General features: G+C 47.6%; 1 protein-coding gene across 3 annotated transcripts in view; it reads left to right on the top strand.

Moving 5' to 3' along the window:
• The window catches only part of LOC148454536 (contactin-4-like), a 370,760-nt gene extending 363,934 nt beyond the window's left edge, over positions 1–6,826 (top strand). For 2 of the 3 annotated variants that reach the window (XM_088460822.1, XM_088460821.1), the window contains exons 21-23: positions 490–602; positions 1,464–1,632; positions 2,906–6,826. In XM_088460822.1, coding sequence (XP_088316948.1) covers positions 490–602; positions 1,464–1,632; positions 2,906–3,006 — 383 coding nt within the window. In that variant the 3' untranslated portion in view covers positions 3,007–6,826. Of the gene's footprint in view, positions 1–489; positions 603–1,463; positions 1,644–2,905 lie in introns of all 3 variants that reach the window. The other variant, XM_088460823.1, reaches the window with a different exon arrangement.
• Positions 6,827–18,350: the final 11,524 nt, after the last annotated feature.

Here is an 18,350-nt window from a genome sequence, read left to right as displayed (position 1 = left end):
AGAAGCTCAGAAGATCCTTTGCTTTTTCCAAGTTATAGAGAGTTCTTTTAAAATGTTGTCCTCCTGTCTTCCTCCTGCTGAACTCCTGACTAACTCTTGAAGTTATGCTGTACATGTAGTCCCACTTAGAAAAAAACCCACTTTGAAGTAAAACCTAGAAGCCTTGTACAAGCCTAAAGCCTTGTGACCTACTGATTATATAGTTAAGCATAACATGTGTAGTCACTGATTACACCCACCCTCATTACCCTCACCCACACCAGAAACAAGTCATAAAATTCTAATACAAACAAGCAGAGCCAAAACAGCATCCCATGAAGCTCTGAGATAAGATCTGACTAGATATTTACATTTAAAGTTACTCTGGATTTTACAGATATTAATTAAAGACAGTATACCTAGCAAATGAGAATTCCAAACAGCATTGGTTTTTCTATAATAGATGCCTGGTGCAAATATTATAATATATAATCTCTATCTATCGCTCAGCTCCGAGTCAGCCACCTGGAAACATCATATGGAATTCATCAAACTCCAAAATCATCCTGAACTGGGACCAAGTGACAGCGCAGGAGAATGAGTCTGAGGTGAAAGGGTACAGAGTAAGTTATAACAGTAAGCCCCCCTTCCCCAGCTCCTTTCCTGCATGGCACCACCTCCGCAGAGCAAGTCATAACAATAAGCCTCCCATCTCCGGCTCCTCTCCTGCATGGCACCGCCCCCGCGCAGAGCAAGTCATAACAATAAGCCTCCCATCTCCCGCTCCTCTCCTGCATGGCACCGCCTCCGCAGAGCAAGTCATAACAATAAGCCTCCCTTCTCCCACTCCTCTCCTGCATGGCGCCGCCTCCGCAGAGCAAGTCATAACAATAAGCCTCCCTTCTCCCGCTCCTCTCCTGCATGGCGCCGCCCCCGCGCAGAGCAAATCATAACAATAAGCCTCCCATCTCCTGCTCCTTTCCTGCATGGCACCGCCTCCGCAGAGCAAGTCATAACAATAAGCCTCCCTTCTCCCGGTCCTCTCCTGCATGGCGCCGCCCCTGCAGAGCAAATCATAACAATAAGCCTCCCTTCTCCCGCTCCTCTTCTGCATGACACCGCCTCCGCAGAGCAAGTCATAACAATAAGCCTCCCATCTCCCGCTCCTCTCCTGCATGGCACCGCCCCGCGTAGAGCAAATCATAAAAATAAGCCTCCCTTCTCCCGCTCCTCTCCTGCATGACACCGCCTCCGCAGAGCAAGTCATAACAATAAGCCTCCCTTCTCCCGCTCCTCTCCTGCATGGCACCGCCCCCGCGCAGAGCTTTGTGTGCTTCCACCTCCAGTATTACTCACTTTAGTAGGTAGTTACCCTTGGGGAACATCTACGTACCCCTATCAGTATTTGCACAACTGTCACAGACATAACTTTCAGTAATCACGTATCAGCCTTTGTAAGTATCACTTGACCGGACTCTCTGCAGGTTTTATATCGCTGGAACAGACAGGGAGGGGCCGCCATGATTGAGACCAATCAGACCTCCGTGGAGTTGTCTTTGCCATTCGATGAAGATTACATCATTGAGATCCGGCCAATCAGTGACGGAGGAGAAGGCAGCAGCAGTGAACCCATCCGTATTCCTCGGATATCCAGTGAGTGGGCGGTGAGAATTCATACACATTACAAAAAAAAATAACAAATTACGGCAAATAAAACCCAAAAGTGAACTGAAGCCGGAAGGTGAGAACACGTCGCTCTTACCATGACCTTACACTGCATTGTCGGACATTATAGGTCATTTGCGCAGAGCTGTTCTACTTGTACAAACACGACTATTTGCCCACTGACCTCATTCATTGGTGCAAACAAAATCCACATTTTAGGAAGCGCCTCTAGAAACTCGGCCTGCGCCTACTTTGCAGGAGCATATGTGTGACGGGACGGGCAGATGGCGAAACGAGTAAAAATGTCCCTTGAAAAGTCCCTCGAGCTACTTTATTATCTAAAACGCTTCACTTCTCTTTTCCAAGTTTGCTCAATTTCTGTGCGGTTACAGTCACAGCCCAGCTCAAAAGCGGGTCGATGGTGAGGGCCTGCGCACGCGCAGCGCTCACACTGCGCGTGCGCAAGCCCCGGAGTTAGTGACAAATGCACTCGTTCCGGGGCTCGCTACAAAAGGGGCTGCTGTCGGTGTTGATTGACAGCTCGCCCTGTTTTGTAGGCGGGGTGGTCGGACAAACAGAGGTGTTCCTGAAGGAACGCCTACCGTTTGTAGGCGACCCTACTGACATCACCAGTGATGTCAGTAGGGAGCTTCCTGCTCTGTTAGAGCAGGAAGCTACATGGGGCTTGCGGTAGACGAGACCCTACCCCAAGGGTCTCATCGAAAGCCCTGATGACCATCGCGACCATCACCTAGTCACTCGCTAAAGCTGTGGGTGGTAGCCACAAAAGAAAAGCGGCCGCCCTCATTCAGGATGCATAAGGGCTTCAATTTGCAAAGCTCCGCTGGGACGGATCCAATCGGATCCCTCCCAGCACCCCCTCCCCCGCTGCGCATCCGCAGAAGGACTTCTGGGTAATAGGCCGGGAAGTCCCTCACTCACAAAGGACAGCTCTTACCTGGAGAGCGTTTTTCTACATACATACCGGCGTAATTAACGCTGGCGTGCATGCAAAGTGTGGCAAGATGCATCGCGTGCAAATTGCAATGTGTCCCGCCCCTGGTGTTAATCACAGCAGTTTACCATTCAGAGTAACGTGAATCACAGCAATCAGCCAAACAGAACAATGTGACTAATATGCAAATCACAGCAATCAACTAATCAGAACAATGTGACTAATATGCAAATCACAGCAATCAGCCAATCAGAATTCCCCTGAACGCATCTCATGCATTCTCGCTGGTCTTCCCTTGTATTCCAGATGCCTACGCTCAAGGGTCAGGTGCCTCAACGTCCAACGCCTGCACCTTATCTGCCATCAGCACCTTAATGATCTCCCTCACGGCCCGTTCCAGCTTATGACCTCGGGCCTCTGAGACTCCCAGGGACTGCCATCTTCCTCTCGGATGGCGGACCGCGACTATCCTCCACAAGCGACGGCTCCGTACGGATTATCCTGAGATTGCCCTCAGCTTCTGAGCTTCCTCCTCTCCCTACGGGGTGGATATTATGCACTGACGACATCTGAAATACGATGTTACCAAAGCAGTTTACATGCCGTATATGCATATTTTTTATTAATAATATCTAGTGTTTTATAGAGTTTTTTAAGGTTAACATGATGTAGATATATACGTTTTTTGCTGTAAAATGCTGCAGGTGTCTCATACAACTCTCTTCTGTCCTCCCTCTCCTTTAAATAACAAATAATCACCCGGGACTATTATATTTTATATACTCTCTCTTTCTATCTCGCATACCCTGAATGGATATCCCTGACGGCGGCATCGTAAAACCAAAAATGGTGCCAGATCCTGGACCTACCAAATTATCCGATCTGTTGGGCTGAAGAACGGGCACGGCGGGTGGGGTGAGGACTTCTTCTAACTAGTCCCGTTGGAAGAACTTTTGATAAAATGCAAATCTTTTGGTGGGGAAAGGTGACTAGTCTTCAGATGGATGGATGTAACTCACAGAAGGCCATATCATTGGTGACCGGACCTTTAAGCATCAGTCATCAGATCATCTTTGTCTTCACCAGATCAGATTGAAATTTAGCTTTTTTTAAGAAGTCCTTCCCCTCCCCCCCAGGTAGGGTTTCAGTCTAATTTATTTGATATAAATATGATCAGTACACTGAGCAAAGATCCCCATCTTTTATGTACAATGAGCCAAGATCCTGATCTTTCCGGGCAGTTATTCCAGATCTTGATGTTTTGTAGACAGTGAGCAGAAATGCGGGTATATATTACGGGCAGCGAGCAGAGACTATGGGAAGCAAAGTACAGTTACTGATATTTTATCCAATTCATTTGTCCCGTCAATATTTCATGGCGAGTGAGCAGAGAGTCTGATTTTTTTTTTTTATTAGGGGAACGAGCAGATACATGATCCATACGTAATGCCATCGTCATTAACATAAGACATGTCCCACGCTGTACGTCGTCGGTAGAAAAGGGAAGTGCTGTCCTCGACTCAGGTGCAGTTTGAGGTGGACAGATAAGCAAAGAGACAATTCCTGCCATCACAGAGACACGAGGCTACTGATCCTCCCGATATGTTTATAAAGCACCCTAAATAATGAATGTTGTTAAATATCCAAGTCAGAAAGTTTTTAAAGTACATATATATATATTGCAGAGAGTGTATAAAGCTACCTACAGGCGCTAAACTGTATAATATACCTAGAACTTGATCTAAAATATAATATGCCTAGAGAAAATATTTAAGAAATTACTGTACCTAGATGGTTTTAGGAATGGCGCAGCGGCTGGAATGACAGCCATACTTGTGAAGCCCATCAACAACATCTCATTTCACCAATTTAGAACACTGAAAACTCAGGGTCTTTTGTTATGAGCAAATGTCGTGCCGAACGCAGAGTGCCGTGGGCGTTGGGATTGGCAGCCACTACCCGTTCCTGAGGAGCTATAGGCACTGGTCTTTGTGAGCCAGCTGCTTTGGGAATAGATCTAGGTGCCAGGTGAAGCTGGTTGGAAGACGATAGGTAACATAGATGATCATGGCAAAGGCGTTTTTCTTTTATTGCATACGGACCAGACTAAATGGTAGGTGCCTAGAGGTGAGCTTTCCAGATTCTGTTGGTAAGACTGATGGAGTTCTAACACCTGGGAGGTCAGTGACATTTATCAGTGTATCAGGTTGGGTGGTGGGGCGTACCAGCTCGGGTGGTGGGGTGAACCAGCTTGGGTGGTGGGGTGAACCAGCTTGGGTGATGCAGCATACCGGGTTGGGTGGTGGGGCGTACCAGCTTGGGTGATGCAGCATACCGGGTTGGGTGGTGGGGCGTACCAGCTTGGGTGATGCAGCGTACCAGCTTGTGTGATGCAGCATACCAGCTTGGGTGGTGGGGCGTACCAGCTTGGGTGATGCAGCATACCGGGTTGTGTAACAGTGGTTGTACACATTTCCTGAAAAGCTCATAGTTAAATCCAGGACAAAGACAAGATCATTATTGACATCAAAGCTTCAGATTAAACCCCTTTGGGTGGGAATGAATGAAAACTGGTGAAAAGCAAAACCATTGTGATGCCCATAACAGCCAGTTACTGATGGTTTCGTTTTCTTAAATGCACTTGAAAAAGGAAAGTTAGAAGCTGGTTGCATTCACTACAGTAGTTCTTAGAAAAGTTCCTGTCTGGACGGTAGATAATATGAAGATATGGGTTCTAGATTGGAGAAGGGTCATTGGCTTTTGTTTTCATGAATTCATTTGTAACCATATTAATTGGTTGAAGACATGTTAATTGGATAAATAAATAAACTGGCTGGTGGTTGCCTTAATTTTACCGTAGCTGTTGTGGGCAAACTTCGCAGACGCGCGTAGAACCGAAACTATCATCAGAACCGACTCGCCCAGCGGGGGCAGCCACTTTGCGGGATGAGCCCCTCATCCAATGCAGCCTATCGCTGCATTTGGTACCGGTGGCCTCACAATATGCCCTAGTGATGTCACCAGTGCGTAGCAAACTGATAGGCCCGTTTCATGCCAACACTTTGTAGAGTCGGAATGTTTACCGTAAGTGCAAATTACCGTGGAACAAATGACTTGCGCTGTTATATTACACGTGCACGCAGAGAGGCTTTATGACACTCGCAGCCGTCCGTGAAGACCTTGGCTCAGCCCACTAATATTTTTAGGAGCAAAATTAATAAAATGCTAATTTATAAGTGGTTACTGAGGGATTAACGCTCTGTTTCAATGAGCTTGGGACCGTAAATACAATAATCCTTCTGTCACGCCTGATTTTTGTCTACTTTAACCATTTCACCTCCATTCACCTTTCTTCTCCATTCTATCCCTCGGTGTCCTGAACACCGGAATGCCGACTGCTTGGTTTGGCGTATACAACCAGAGGTGGTTGTGTTTTCAATCCTCGCTGTAAGACTTTGTTTCATGTAGTTTGCCATTTATATTCAGCTGGCTATTCAGAGGAATCTTCAGAGCAGAGCTTCCCTCCATCAGCGTCCTGCCCAGTGGAAGGAGCACGGCAAAGGGGGAGAGTACTGGACCCGTGCGTCCATTAAGGTTGGGTTACGGCAAAGCAACGAAGACCAGTTCTGTGTTTGTATATACTGGATCACGCTGATCTGCTGTATAATGACTGTGGTGCATTACCTTCTGAACGGAAGAGCAGGTGGCAACCAACCCTGCGGGTAAAGATAGTGAGTCATTGTAGAAAAAAATAAATTAAAAAGCACATGATAATTAAAGGTACTTTATTTTTTTACCTCTAATCTCGAGCTCTGGAGATTCCCGTCCTGACGCAAATTAGTTTTTATTTATTTTTGAATTTTTTGAATTTTTTTTTTTTTTTTTTGTGATTCTGTTTACAAATATCCAGTATGCAACTTTTTCTTAAGGTATCTGTACAGAAACATGTCTGCCATGCGATGAATTAAATTTCTGTTCCCAAGGATCTGTGTCACACATAGCGATGGGTGATTATGTCTCTTTAAGTTGCCTTGTGTCTTCCTATAAGGGTTTTCGGTTACTGCTCATGTCCAGATACCGGTTTATAACGGGGAGAGAAGGGAAATGTAGCAATCAAAAGTAAATAAAAATTGCTGGTGAATAAACCACTGTACAGCACCGCGGCATATAACCGCACTTTTATATATAAATGATGATAAACATAAGGCATGTAAATATCTGCATTAAAGCACAATTTAAATTAAAAGTAAAAAAATGTTTACCAAGCTGCTGATGTTTATGAGCACTTTTACCGAATGCCCCAAAATGTGTTTCCAAATGTAACCACAGTCTCCTGGCTACTTTGTAGCAGTCTTTCCAAATGAGTTATATCACTGTTCTTAAGTCGTAAAAGTCTTTCACGCCGTTTAAAACTAGGGAGCTCATTCCGAGCCGCTCGCAAGCGCTGCCGCTCACTGGTTCGCGGCTGATGGTAAGCGACCGCGCATGCGTATGCTTCGATCTGCACGTGCGCGAACTACTCGGAGCGGTCGGAATCCGCTCGCTCGTCCAGCAAAGACAGCCCAGTGTAATGAGTGACAGGAGAGGTTGTTTGTGGGTGGTAACAGGGGCAGGACACTAATAACGGGGGAGTGGAGGTGCGAACGCAGGCGTGCCTGAGTGTTTAAACGCCGTTTCTGAGGCGTGCATAATTAACCGGCAGCGTCATAGTACAGGTCACCTGCCTGTTATTTACACTGAAGTCCTCGCAGTGCTTGCGGTAAGGTAAGGCAACCACAAGCGCTGCGAGGACTTCCGATGGTCTCCGATGTACCAATGTTTTAATACACTTCCTGGAGATGACGTGCGCTAGTGGGCGTCTCTACATATGCTAATGGGCGTCTATAGACACAAAGTGATCGCTCGCCAAAACAAAGTGGGCGTGCTTATGCCTTTCTGAGCGAGCGCCTGCCATGCCGTCACTTAGGCGAATTTGCATACGCTGGGTGCGAGCGATTGCATCTAGCAAGCGGCTCTGAATCAGGTCCAAGGTGCACTATGGTCATCTGTGATTTATCATCTCAAAACTATCAATGTATCTAATTTTTGTGTTCATTCTGCAGCCAGCAGGTGTCACTGTTTCCTCTGCCGTATGTAGATGTACGTAGCCAGCAACCAAGGGCCTAATTCAGGGATGTATGCAAATGTAGATATTTACGCAGTTGTGCGATTATCAACTGACTGCGTATGCGTTACTGTCACACTGCTCACAAGCCAAGGTACCTTAGCGATGCCGGTCATAGTTCGGGTATCTTCACAAACTCAGGGCCCATGTGGAGGTGGTTACGGGAAGTGGAAGGAAAAGCGCAGGCGTGTTGCGACCGTTTATGGGGCGGGTCTCAGCCTATACGTATGCAGAAAACATGGCGGCAGTGTCTCAGTTCTTTCGGCCATTCTGTGCGGCCGTAGGGTTACTCCGATGGTTGATTATCAGAGGATCTGCGACCACCGCTGTGTGTTTGTACGCACTTGCTTGGACCTACGAAGCCGCCGGTAGACGTCTCAGTACATTTTCAGGCGGCTGTAGCATTAGCATAATTGCGCACAGCAGCTGGGTACGGAATCTAACCTGCTAATGCATTTAGCATATATATCCAAATCAGGCCCCAAGTGATTTCCATAGACGGCAGAGTCAACAGTGACATCCGCAGGAACTACGGAGGTACTGCACGCCATCAGAAATCATATGGAAAAGAGCCAACACAATACACACAATCAATGACCTGCGTTATTTCCTCACAAGATTTAACATTTCACTTTTACAGAACAGATTTGGAATTGATATAAAACCCTGGTAACAATGGGCTACAGACTCCCGGTGGGCGCACAATGGGCGCAGTGTCACGTACAGTAGCTGCAGATCCTATTCACACTCCTAGGCTTTATGGGCCTGGTTCTGAGTTGGAGGCAATATATGAGTTGAATGTGCAAGGACTGAGGTGCCCACCTTAAACTCTCAAATACTATTTGGTGCGTCTGTAACCACTTGCCTGGCACAGTCGCAATTTTCTGACCACACCAGGCTGTTCTTTATCTGCTCTGGTTGCAAAATTTCGACCAGTCAGATAAACATGAGAGCGGCTACATGTAGAGAATCTTCCCGCAGCTGCTGTTCTCATGGGGACCTTCTGGTTCCTCTGCTTGCCTGTACCCTCTCCCCCTGTGTCTCACTGCTGATCGATCAGCAAAGCAGGACCCCCCACCCAGCGGCTGGGAAAAAGTAAATTAACCTCCCCCCTCACCCCCATAGTGCACCTGGTGCCTGAAACCGTTGTCAAATTGAAAGTCGCGATTGTTTCCGATGTTCCGATGGTGGTTCCAATGTTTGAAAAAACTAATATATATTTTTTTTTTTATGAAATCATTTTGAATAAGTTGAAATAGATGTTCCTCACCTAATTCACTCAGTTAAGTGGTTAAACACCACTATCGGTTGCCCCATTGAAACTTGACCAGCCACATGTTACTGTAGGTGCAGATTGTCCGTATGAGTGTCCATTGTGAGAGATGAAGCATCTGAGTTTGCAACCACTGCAGTGATATGACCGCCATACTCCCAATAACACGCTCAAAAGAGGGACCATCTTTGTGTGTCCATATAGTGACCACCCAAGAACGCCCGAGACATTTTCAAGACAATATCTGCCATCGTGCAACTCAATCGCCACTGCGAATATGTGCGCACAATCTCTGGATGCCTGCACAGTGCGGCTAAGACACGTAGAGCAGAAAAAATTTGCTCACATGCATCCAACATCATTGCACTGGATCCACCTCAGCAGCAGGACCCAAGTGTCTTGGTGACCTAGGTTGGGGTACGATTGAGATATTGTGTTCCCTCTGCAATGTGCACCCCCCTATACCTCTCCCTGAGAAGAGCTAGGGTTCCAGGCATTGAAACTGGTAGGGGGATCATTGGCTTAGTGTCAGCTGTGCTCGGGGGTCATGTCTGGGTTGAAGGATAGTTGTCATCTTGTACTGTGCATGGATCCAGGTTTTGATCCTTGGGGATCTGACAGCTATATAAGTGGTCACTGTTCTACATATAGGACTTTAAACCTGGTTTCTAAGGAGGACTTCCTGAGTTTCACCTCCACCTAAACTCAACTGCCTGGCTGGAGCCAATGACCCTGTTGGATATTGAAATGTAACTTGAACCTGTAAATGATTAGCAATAGTTCAAAATCAATTTATCAGTCAGCTGAAGGTCAAGGTGCAGCGTGGGATGATGACAACCTCATCAGTCTTCTCATTTGTATTTTATGTGAACCAGTCCTTTTGGTGGTGTTTGGTTAGAGTTCCTCATGCAACATAAGTCTTGTTCCTACATGAGTCTTACCCACCTTGTTTTTCGAATGATAACATCTCTGAATGCCCTGCACATGGCACTGTGATGTGAAGACCACTCCGGCTACCACGCCGGCCAGCTAGGTACAGGAAACTGGGGCTACACTGGGGACAGACTCACTAACTTTGGGCAGTTGAAGATGGAATAAATCTCAGCTGGGTCTGACCAATATCAATTTCTGTTAAGAAATGCAGATTATAGGGTGAGAATTGAGTGTAAACACGAATCCATGGATCTATTCTGCCCCGTGTCAATGGTTCAGGCTGGGAGCAGAAGTGTAATGGCGTGTGGGATGTTTTGTTTGCACACATTAGGCCCCGAAACAGCAATTGAACATCATTTAAATACCACCGTTTACCTGAGTATTGTTGCTGACCATGTGCATCCCTGTATGGCCCCAAGCTACCCATCTTCTGGCTACTGGCAGGATAACACATCATGTCACATAGCACAGGTCTGGTTCCATGACAATGAGGTCAGTGTACTCCAAGGCGACCACAGCCACCAGTGCGTCAGAGTACGCCTGGGATATAGGGAAACGCTAGATGCTCCACATGAATGTGCTGTCACGATAAATCTGCGGCAACTGCGTGACTCTATCATGTCACATGGGCCAGGGTCTGTAAGGAATGTCCCCAGCACCTTGTTGCATCCATGCTATGGAGAATTCAAGCTGTTCTGTGGCAAAGGAGACCCCTACTCTACTAGACCTAGTAAAGTGGCCACTGAGTGTACAACCATAATAATGCCATCTAGCCTTTCCAGTCTTTCGGTGGCCGAGTCAGCCACGACATCATCGCTTATTTTGAGGTGTGTCGTGCAGTGGATTTGACACTAGCAGCAGCATAAGTTGCTAATAATGCCTCTAGAAGTTAAGAAATAATATAATCTTTGATTTATAACCCACCTGAAGTGAGGAATCCAGGTACGCACGCTATTGTGAACGACACTGACTCAACGACTTAGCCGTGTAGACAAAGGGTAATTTGCCCCTATCAGTTACTGTACTTCACATTTATATGGATTATGAGATCAGGATTGTGTAAAAGTGTCTTGTAACTCCATGTCTGGGCGTAGAGAGCTGTGGTGTTGCTTGTAGCCATCGTGTTGCTCCTCCTCAGTATGTGAAGGCAGAGCCGTAACTAGACTTTTTGGTGCCCTGTGCCAGAAAGAGCATTGGCGCCGGCCCATTTTTCAAATAGGGACATAATGCACCAAAAAAAGGGGCATGGCCTCATGGGGAAGAGATAGAGGAGGCCAGGAGATGCTGGGGATGAATAAAAGGAAGCTACAAGTGAGAATGATAATAAACAGAAAATTGAAAGGCCTTAACAGCGCCCCTTGTCCTGTGTGTGCCCTGTGCCATGGCACTGGTCACACTACCCTAGTTATGGCCCTGGGTGAAGGTAAGAGGGAAGCAGAGTGTAACACTGGACGGCTGGCGGGGGGTGATAATTGGAGAAGATTGCAAAATAATCTCATATTTGGCCCATCTGACATGGAACGTGGGATCTGTCTTTGGTTTTTCACATAAGAGCAGCAACTAATTGAGGATATGGGGGAACGGGTGAGAACTCAACAAAAGTTAGAGCAACAATAAAGATAAGATGGGAAACCAGAGACTAGTGAATTAAGGGGTGTACTGTAATAGGGCAGTCTATGCGCAATGGTGTAAATACCCCCAAAAAGCTACACACGCCTGTTCATAACAGTAGTGAATAAAAGGTTTATATTAGGCTGGATGCCCCGGAGCTTGGGTAGATCCAGTACAGGTAACTGTTAGAACGTGGAACGTTCTTTAGCTCTTGTGTAACACCGCAGGGGTTTTGGGGAGCTCATGAGTCACAACATGAAGAGAATAAACCCTCTGGTTACAGTACTCAAAAATGGCCAAACTTATTTTCATCCGGTCTTTGGGAAACTTAACCCTCTTTGACCCCTTTTTCTAACGCACTAAAATAATCACTTTTGTCATTGGGCGTTCCCGGTATGCCAGAATGTCTTGGATCTTGAATGGAGGCTGGTATGGGAATCAGAAGCTGCACTCACTGGACTGTAAGCTATTACTCTCCCCACCTCAGGTGTCACTTGAACCAGCAGTCAAATTAGTTTATCAAGAGGTGACACTGGGGTTTATTTACTAAGCAGTGGTACGTAAAAACCGCAACTTTCCAGCGTGTTTAAGCCCAGCAATGCTTTTACTCAGGAAACGAGCCGGCATTTAGTAAATAAAACTCAAAGGGGTATATTTACTAAAGTGCAGGTTTTTAGAAGTGGAGATGTTGCCCTTAGCAACCAATCAGAATCTACTTAACATTTCTTGAAGATAATAGCTAGAATCTGGTTGCTGTGGGCAAAATCTCCACTTCTAAAAACCCGAACTGTAGTAAAAATACCCCTAAAAAATATTTTGTGCTCTATACACACATATTAACAATAGAAGACAACAGTGAGTAGGGGGGACATTGACTACACATGAGAGGGGCTGATGTGCCTGAAGACAGAGGACAAAATTTACTAAGTGGCGGGTTCTAAACCCCGGGGCTTGGTGGCGGGTTCGAAACCCCGGGGCTTGGTGGTGGGTTCTAAACCCCGGGGCTTGGTGGCGGATTCTAAATGACAGCCCTGTTCTGTTCTATTCTAAAATTAGCTTTGGCTGCGGTTTTGCAGTGGTTCTGGCCTTAGTAAATCTGCGCATAGCAAAACCGCCACCAAACCGCCGGGGTTTAGAACCCGCCACTTAGTAAATTTTGCCCAGAAAGTCTATTTTCGCCATTTTATAACGTCTCAGTTCAGTTATTAATGAAGACATAAAAAGGTGTCTCCAATTCATGTTTTACTGCAGCAAAAATATAAGAATGTTTAAGAAAATAAACTTGAGACCCCAGACATTCATGTCAGGTAACGTGTCTGGTCCAGGGACTATCCCCCAGGCCAGGGGTTCCCAACCACGGTCCTCAAGGCACACTAGCAGTCCAGGATTTAAGGATAGCCATACTTGAGCACAGGTGACTTAATTAATACCTCAGTTATTTTGATAAAACCATCTGTGCTTTAGCAGGGATATCACTAATACCAGGACGGTTAGTGTGCCTTGAGGACCGAGGTTGGGAATCACTGCACTAGGCTAATGATACCGAAAATATATTTTCCTAACATAAGATCATGGACCTACTGTAATTAAGCACAATCTCTTCATCATTTCTTGCAGATACAAGTATTGATATTATTACACTTAAGATCTGGTTAGTTTCTACTTCTACAGTTTAATTAGTTACTAATACTAATGGATTAAGGGGTCTATGTACTAACCCTTGGAGAGAGATAAAGTGGATAGAGATAAAGGGCCTGATTCAGACCCACTCGCGAGCGGCTGTCCGCTCGCAAGTGGGTCGATGTTATGGACTGAGCATGCGCACGACGGAGGGAGCTCCGTCGTGCGCATGCGCCAGACGCGATGAGCGAAGGAAAGTCCTTCGCTCGTTGTGTCCGATCAAAGGGGGCGTGCTGTCAATGTTGATTGACAGCACGCCCCCTTTGGTGGGCGTGCCGGGGGCGTGCCTCCCTGATGGGGGCGTTCCCACAGGAACGCCTCCCATCAGAAGCCGGCCCACTGACATCACTAGTGATGTCAGTGGGAGTGATTTTGGCTCTGATAGAGCCAAAATCACTCCGGAGCTTGCGGTTGAAAACCTCAACCGCAGGCTCCGGCTCGCAAATTCGATGGTCTCGACCATCGCGACCATCACAATGCACGCTCGTATAGCCTGTGGGTGGTGACCCACAGCTATACGAGCGTCCAGGAGGACGCTCCATGAAAATGGAGCCCGGCCCTCATTCAGAGCGTGCGCTCTGCTCAGAGCGTACGGCTCTGAATGAGGGCCAAAGTACCAACCAATCAGCCCCCTGTCACTTTGCAGGCTGTGTTTGAAAAATGTCAGGAGCTGATTGGTTGGTATCTCTTTTCAAGGCTAAGGCCCTCATTCAGAGCCGCTCGCTATTTGCGGTCGTTCGTTCTAAAACAAGGGGTGGCTATTCAAATGAACCATTCGCTAATTGCGGTCTGTTCACGCCTCTAAGTCTGAACGAGCGAGCAAAACTTGCGGTTGTAATGTTGAAAAATACGCCCCCTGGCCGCTCGCATCCTACGTCATGTCCGCTATTTATTAGATTAATCGAGCACATCGAACAGCATATGAACTGCTCACTATTCTTGTGGCTGTTTTTTTCAACCGCTATTTTGCGATCAGTTCGGGGTAAAAAAAAACCAAGTGACGTGGTCAATGACGCTGCTGTATTAATTATGCACTCCCTTAAAACGCCCGTTTTGACCTTTAAGCACGCCTGCGATCTAATTCCACACCCCCGTTTTCAAGCACCTTCCCCTGTTACCACCCACATACGCCTCCTTCTGTCACTCAAAATAGCAGGCATTCGCTATATAGCGAACAAACAATTTTCGGCCGCACTGACTGGTTCGCGCATGCGTATTACAATCCGTACGCATGCGCAGATGTGCGAATATCGGTCAGAACGAACGAGCGGCCGCTTACGAGCGGCTCTGAATCAGGCCCTTAGTACAGAGACCCTTTAGTGACCTTTGTTTTTGCCTATTCCTTTGCTGGATGTTCGGCAATGCCAGTGACATCTAAACACCAGGGAGGTTACAACAGGGATTCCGGTATTTGAAAAAAAGATGACAGTGTAAACCTATGGGCAAGTGTGTATGACTGGCATTAATCCACCTGGAAGCTATTCATTTGCATAGAGACCCCGACCTTGGTTCACAGAAACACTATTTCCCATCCTCACCCCCCACACAGAGAACACATGACCAGAGAAGGACAGGAAGGGTGCCCAGCAGATTTGCTAGCCTTGGGTGGTCACACACTGACATTTAGGGTTTTTTCATCTTTAGCAAAGGGTTGCCCAAAGAGAGAGAGAGAGAGTTCCAGATGTACGAAGGTTGGACGGCCCTCTCTATGGAGTTGTAGGAGCTCCTCTAGAGTCACAAAAAGTTGCTTTTAACTTTTCTGCTCCTGAATCTCGAGACCCAACATGCTATTGTGATTCACCTTAAATGACAACAGACTCTGCCGTCATTGAAAGTCTATTGTCCCTTCCTCCCTGGTTTAGTCAGTGACTGGTGGAATGGCAGGATCGCGGCTCTGTGGATACTAATACGCCGCTGGTGTGAACATTGCAATTTGGCACTTCCACAAAGAGCCATTGGGATTCCCCGATGCCTTTTTTAAAAATTGTCTGTCACCAGTTTCCCATTGTCAGAGCCGGCCCTAACCAGTTTGATAGGCAATTTTTGTTACTGCCCACTACCTCCACTGTCTCTGCTCCCCAGTCCCGCTGCTGCTGGCTGTAGTAGCTGTCGTCCGATCAGAACTGAGCAGAGCGCGCCGATCATGTTAGGAGCTTTTGCCTAATTTGTCTATGCCTAGGGCCGGCTCTGCCCATTGTGTCAGCTTCTGTTACCTCCGCATAACCTTTTGTTCTTACCAGTTTCATCTCTGCCACATTTTTTCTTCTGCCTCTGCTGGGAAATATAGCGGAAGGTCAGGGCCCTTTATCAGTCTCAGACCCTTCTAGTTTGCTTATTACAATGTTCTGTTCGTTTTAAAGCATTTAGTTTAAATAAACTGTGCATGATGGGGCAGCACGGATGGTGTAATGGTTAGCATTGCTGCCTCACAGCCCTGAGGTCGTGGGTTCCATTCACACTACAGCCCTAACTGTGTGGAGTTTGTATATTCTCCCTGTGCTTACGTGGGTTTCCTCCCAAAAATATACTGGTAGGTTAATTGGCTCCCAACAAAAATTAACCCTGGTGTGTATGTGTGTAGGGAATATAGGGCCTGATTCAGAGCCGGACGCTCTGACCAGAGCGGACGCTCTGACCAGAGCGCTCGCTCTGAATCAGGGCCCTCCTCCATTAATATGGAGCGTCCTCCTGGACGCTCGTATAGCTGTGGGTCACCACCCACAGCATATACGAGCGTGCAAAAAGATGGACGCGATGGTCTTGACTATCGCGACCATTGGACTTGCGAGGGAAACCCTGCGGTCGGGTTTCCCAGCCGCAAGGCCAGGAGTGATTTTGGCTCTATCAGAGCCAAAATCACTCCCATGGGAACGCTCTATCAGAGCCAAAATCACTCCCATGGGAACGCCTCCGTCTGGCAGGCACGCCCCCGGCACGCCCACCAAAGGGGGCGTGCTGCCAATCAATATCGACAGCACGCCCCCTTTGGGGCGAGACCCGGAGCGATGGAAAGTCCTTCGCTCGCCGGGTCTCGCGCATGCGCACGACGGAGCTCCCTCCGTCGTGCGCATGCGCAGTGGGGACCATCGACCCACTTGCGAGCGTACTGCCGCTCGCGAGTGGGTCTGAATGACCCCCATAGAGTGTAAGCTCCACTGGGGCAGGGACTGATGTGAATGGCCAAATATTCTCTGTAAAGCGCTGCGGAGTTTGTGTGCGCTATATAAATAGCCGGTAATAAGGAGGTGCTGGAGAGAGTACACTTCCAATAAAAAGTCAGTCACCCATCATAACAAAATGTACGATAATCGAGGCGGGTTTATTTTTTATTAATTTTTATTTTATTTTCAAACAACAAGTACAAAAATAAATGAGTCTTCGGTGAAGGTCCCAGATTTTTGGTGACAATCCATTTACTGAATCTAAGACCAGTAGGATATATTATGGCACCTGAGCAGACGGCTTGGGCCTCATGGTCCCTGTTTATGTGGTCATGTGACGGCCTGGATGATTCCAGCACCATCTTTAATACATTTCATGCAAAGCACTGTGCTCTTCATCTCTATAAAGGGCATGAACATAAGTCCTCAGTGATTGTCAGTGGCCTCTGATGTTAGTAAACTCCAACCGGCAGCCTATGACCATGACATAGGGGTCTATTTCAGGCTTTCCTACCCTCCCGATTTGGCCGGGAGCCTTCAGATTTTCGGGTGCCGCTCCCAGACCCCCGGAAAGGCAGGCAAGCCTCCCGGCAGCCAGCTACCCTCCCGACCTCCCCACCAGAATAAATTAAAAAAACCCACAGCGAGGGGGGGCGGTGACGCGATTCGTGCTGAATCGCGTCATCGTGGCCCCGCCCCCTGCTTAACAATGCCGAAAATAACTTTTCGGCATTGTGAAGAGGGGGCGGGGCCACGATGACGCAATCACTCGGCCATGACCCCGGCTCCGCCCCCAAATGTGACGTCACGGCCGGGCACGCCCCCCGCTGTTAGCCGACAATCAGCTTCCTCCCGGAAGGAGGGAACTGATTGTCGGCAAGTATGATCTATTTACTAAGCAGTGTTAGGAGACAGAGGGGCCCATTTATTAATGATCGCATTTTGCAATGCGATCGGGGCATGCAATACCCGCCCATGGTCGCATTGCAAAATGCGATCATAGCGGCCAGATGTATTAACCGGCTCATGCAGGGTGACGGGCTCCGAAAGGATCCCGTCCCTGCGATGTGGCCGGAGTGCATGCGGGACTGCACATGAGCGGCGCCCATTGCCGGCAGAGGGATCTGGGAGATCCCTCCGCCGGCTGACATGCGATAAGTCCCCATAGACTACAGCGGCTAACGCTATCTTCAGATGGCGTTAGCTGCTGGGGCCACACACACATCTCTCTCTCTCTCTCTCACACACACATCTCTCTCTATCGCTCTCACACCTCTCTCTCTATCTCTCTCACACATCTCTCTCTATCGCTCTCACACCTCTCTCTCTATCTCTCTCACACATCTCTATCGCTCTCACACATCTCTCTCTATCGCTCTCACACATCTCTCTCTATCGCTCTCACACATCTCTCTCTCACACACATCTCTCTCTCTCACACCTCTCTCTCTCTCACACATCTCTCTCTCTCTCTCACACACACATCTCTCTCACACACCTCTCTCTCTCTCACACACACACATCTCTCTCTATTGCTCTCACACCTCTCTCTCTCTCTCACATATCTCTCTCTCACACACACACCTCTCTCTCTCTCACACACACCTCTCTCTCTCACACACACACATCTCTCTCTATTGCTCTCACACATCTCTCTCTCTCACACACACATCTCTCTCTCTCTCTCTCACACATCTCTCTCTATTGCTCTCACATATCTCTCTCTCTCTCACACACACATCTCTCTCACACATCTCTCTCTCTCTCACACACACATCTCTCTCTATTGCTCTCACACATCTCTCTCTCTCTCTCACACACATCTCTCACACACACACACCTCTCTCTCTCTCTCACACACCTCTCTCTCTCACACACACACACACACATCTCTCTCACACACACACACCTCTCTCTCTCTCACACACA

The sequence above is a fragment of the Taudactylus pleione genome, unplaced genomic scaffold (assembly GCF_031769625.1).
Source record: "Taudactylus pleione unplaced genomic scaffold, aTauple2 ptg000986l, whole genome shotgun sequence".
Taxonomy (NCBI): Eukaryota; Metazoa; Chordata; class Amphibia; order Anura; family Myobatrachidae; genus Taudactylus; species Taudactylus pleione.
Note: the sequence above shows the minus strand (reverse complement) of the source record. Positions and strands in the feature narration are given on the sequence as shown.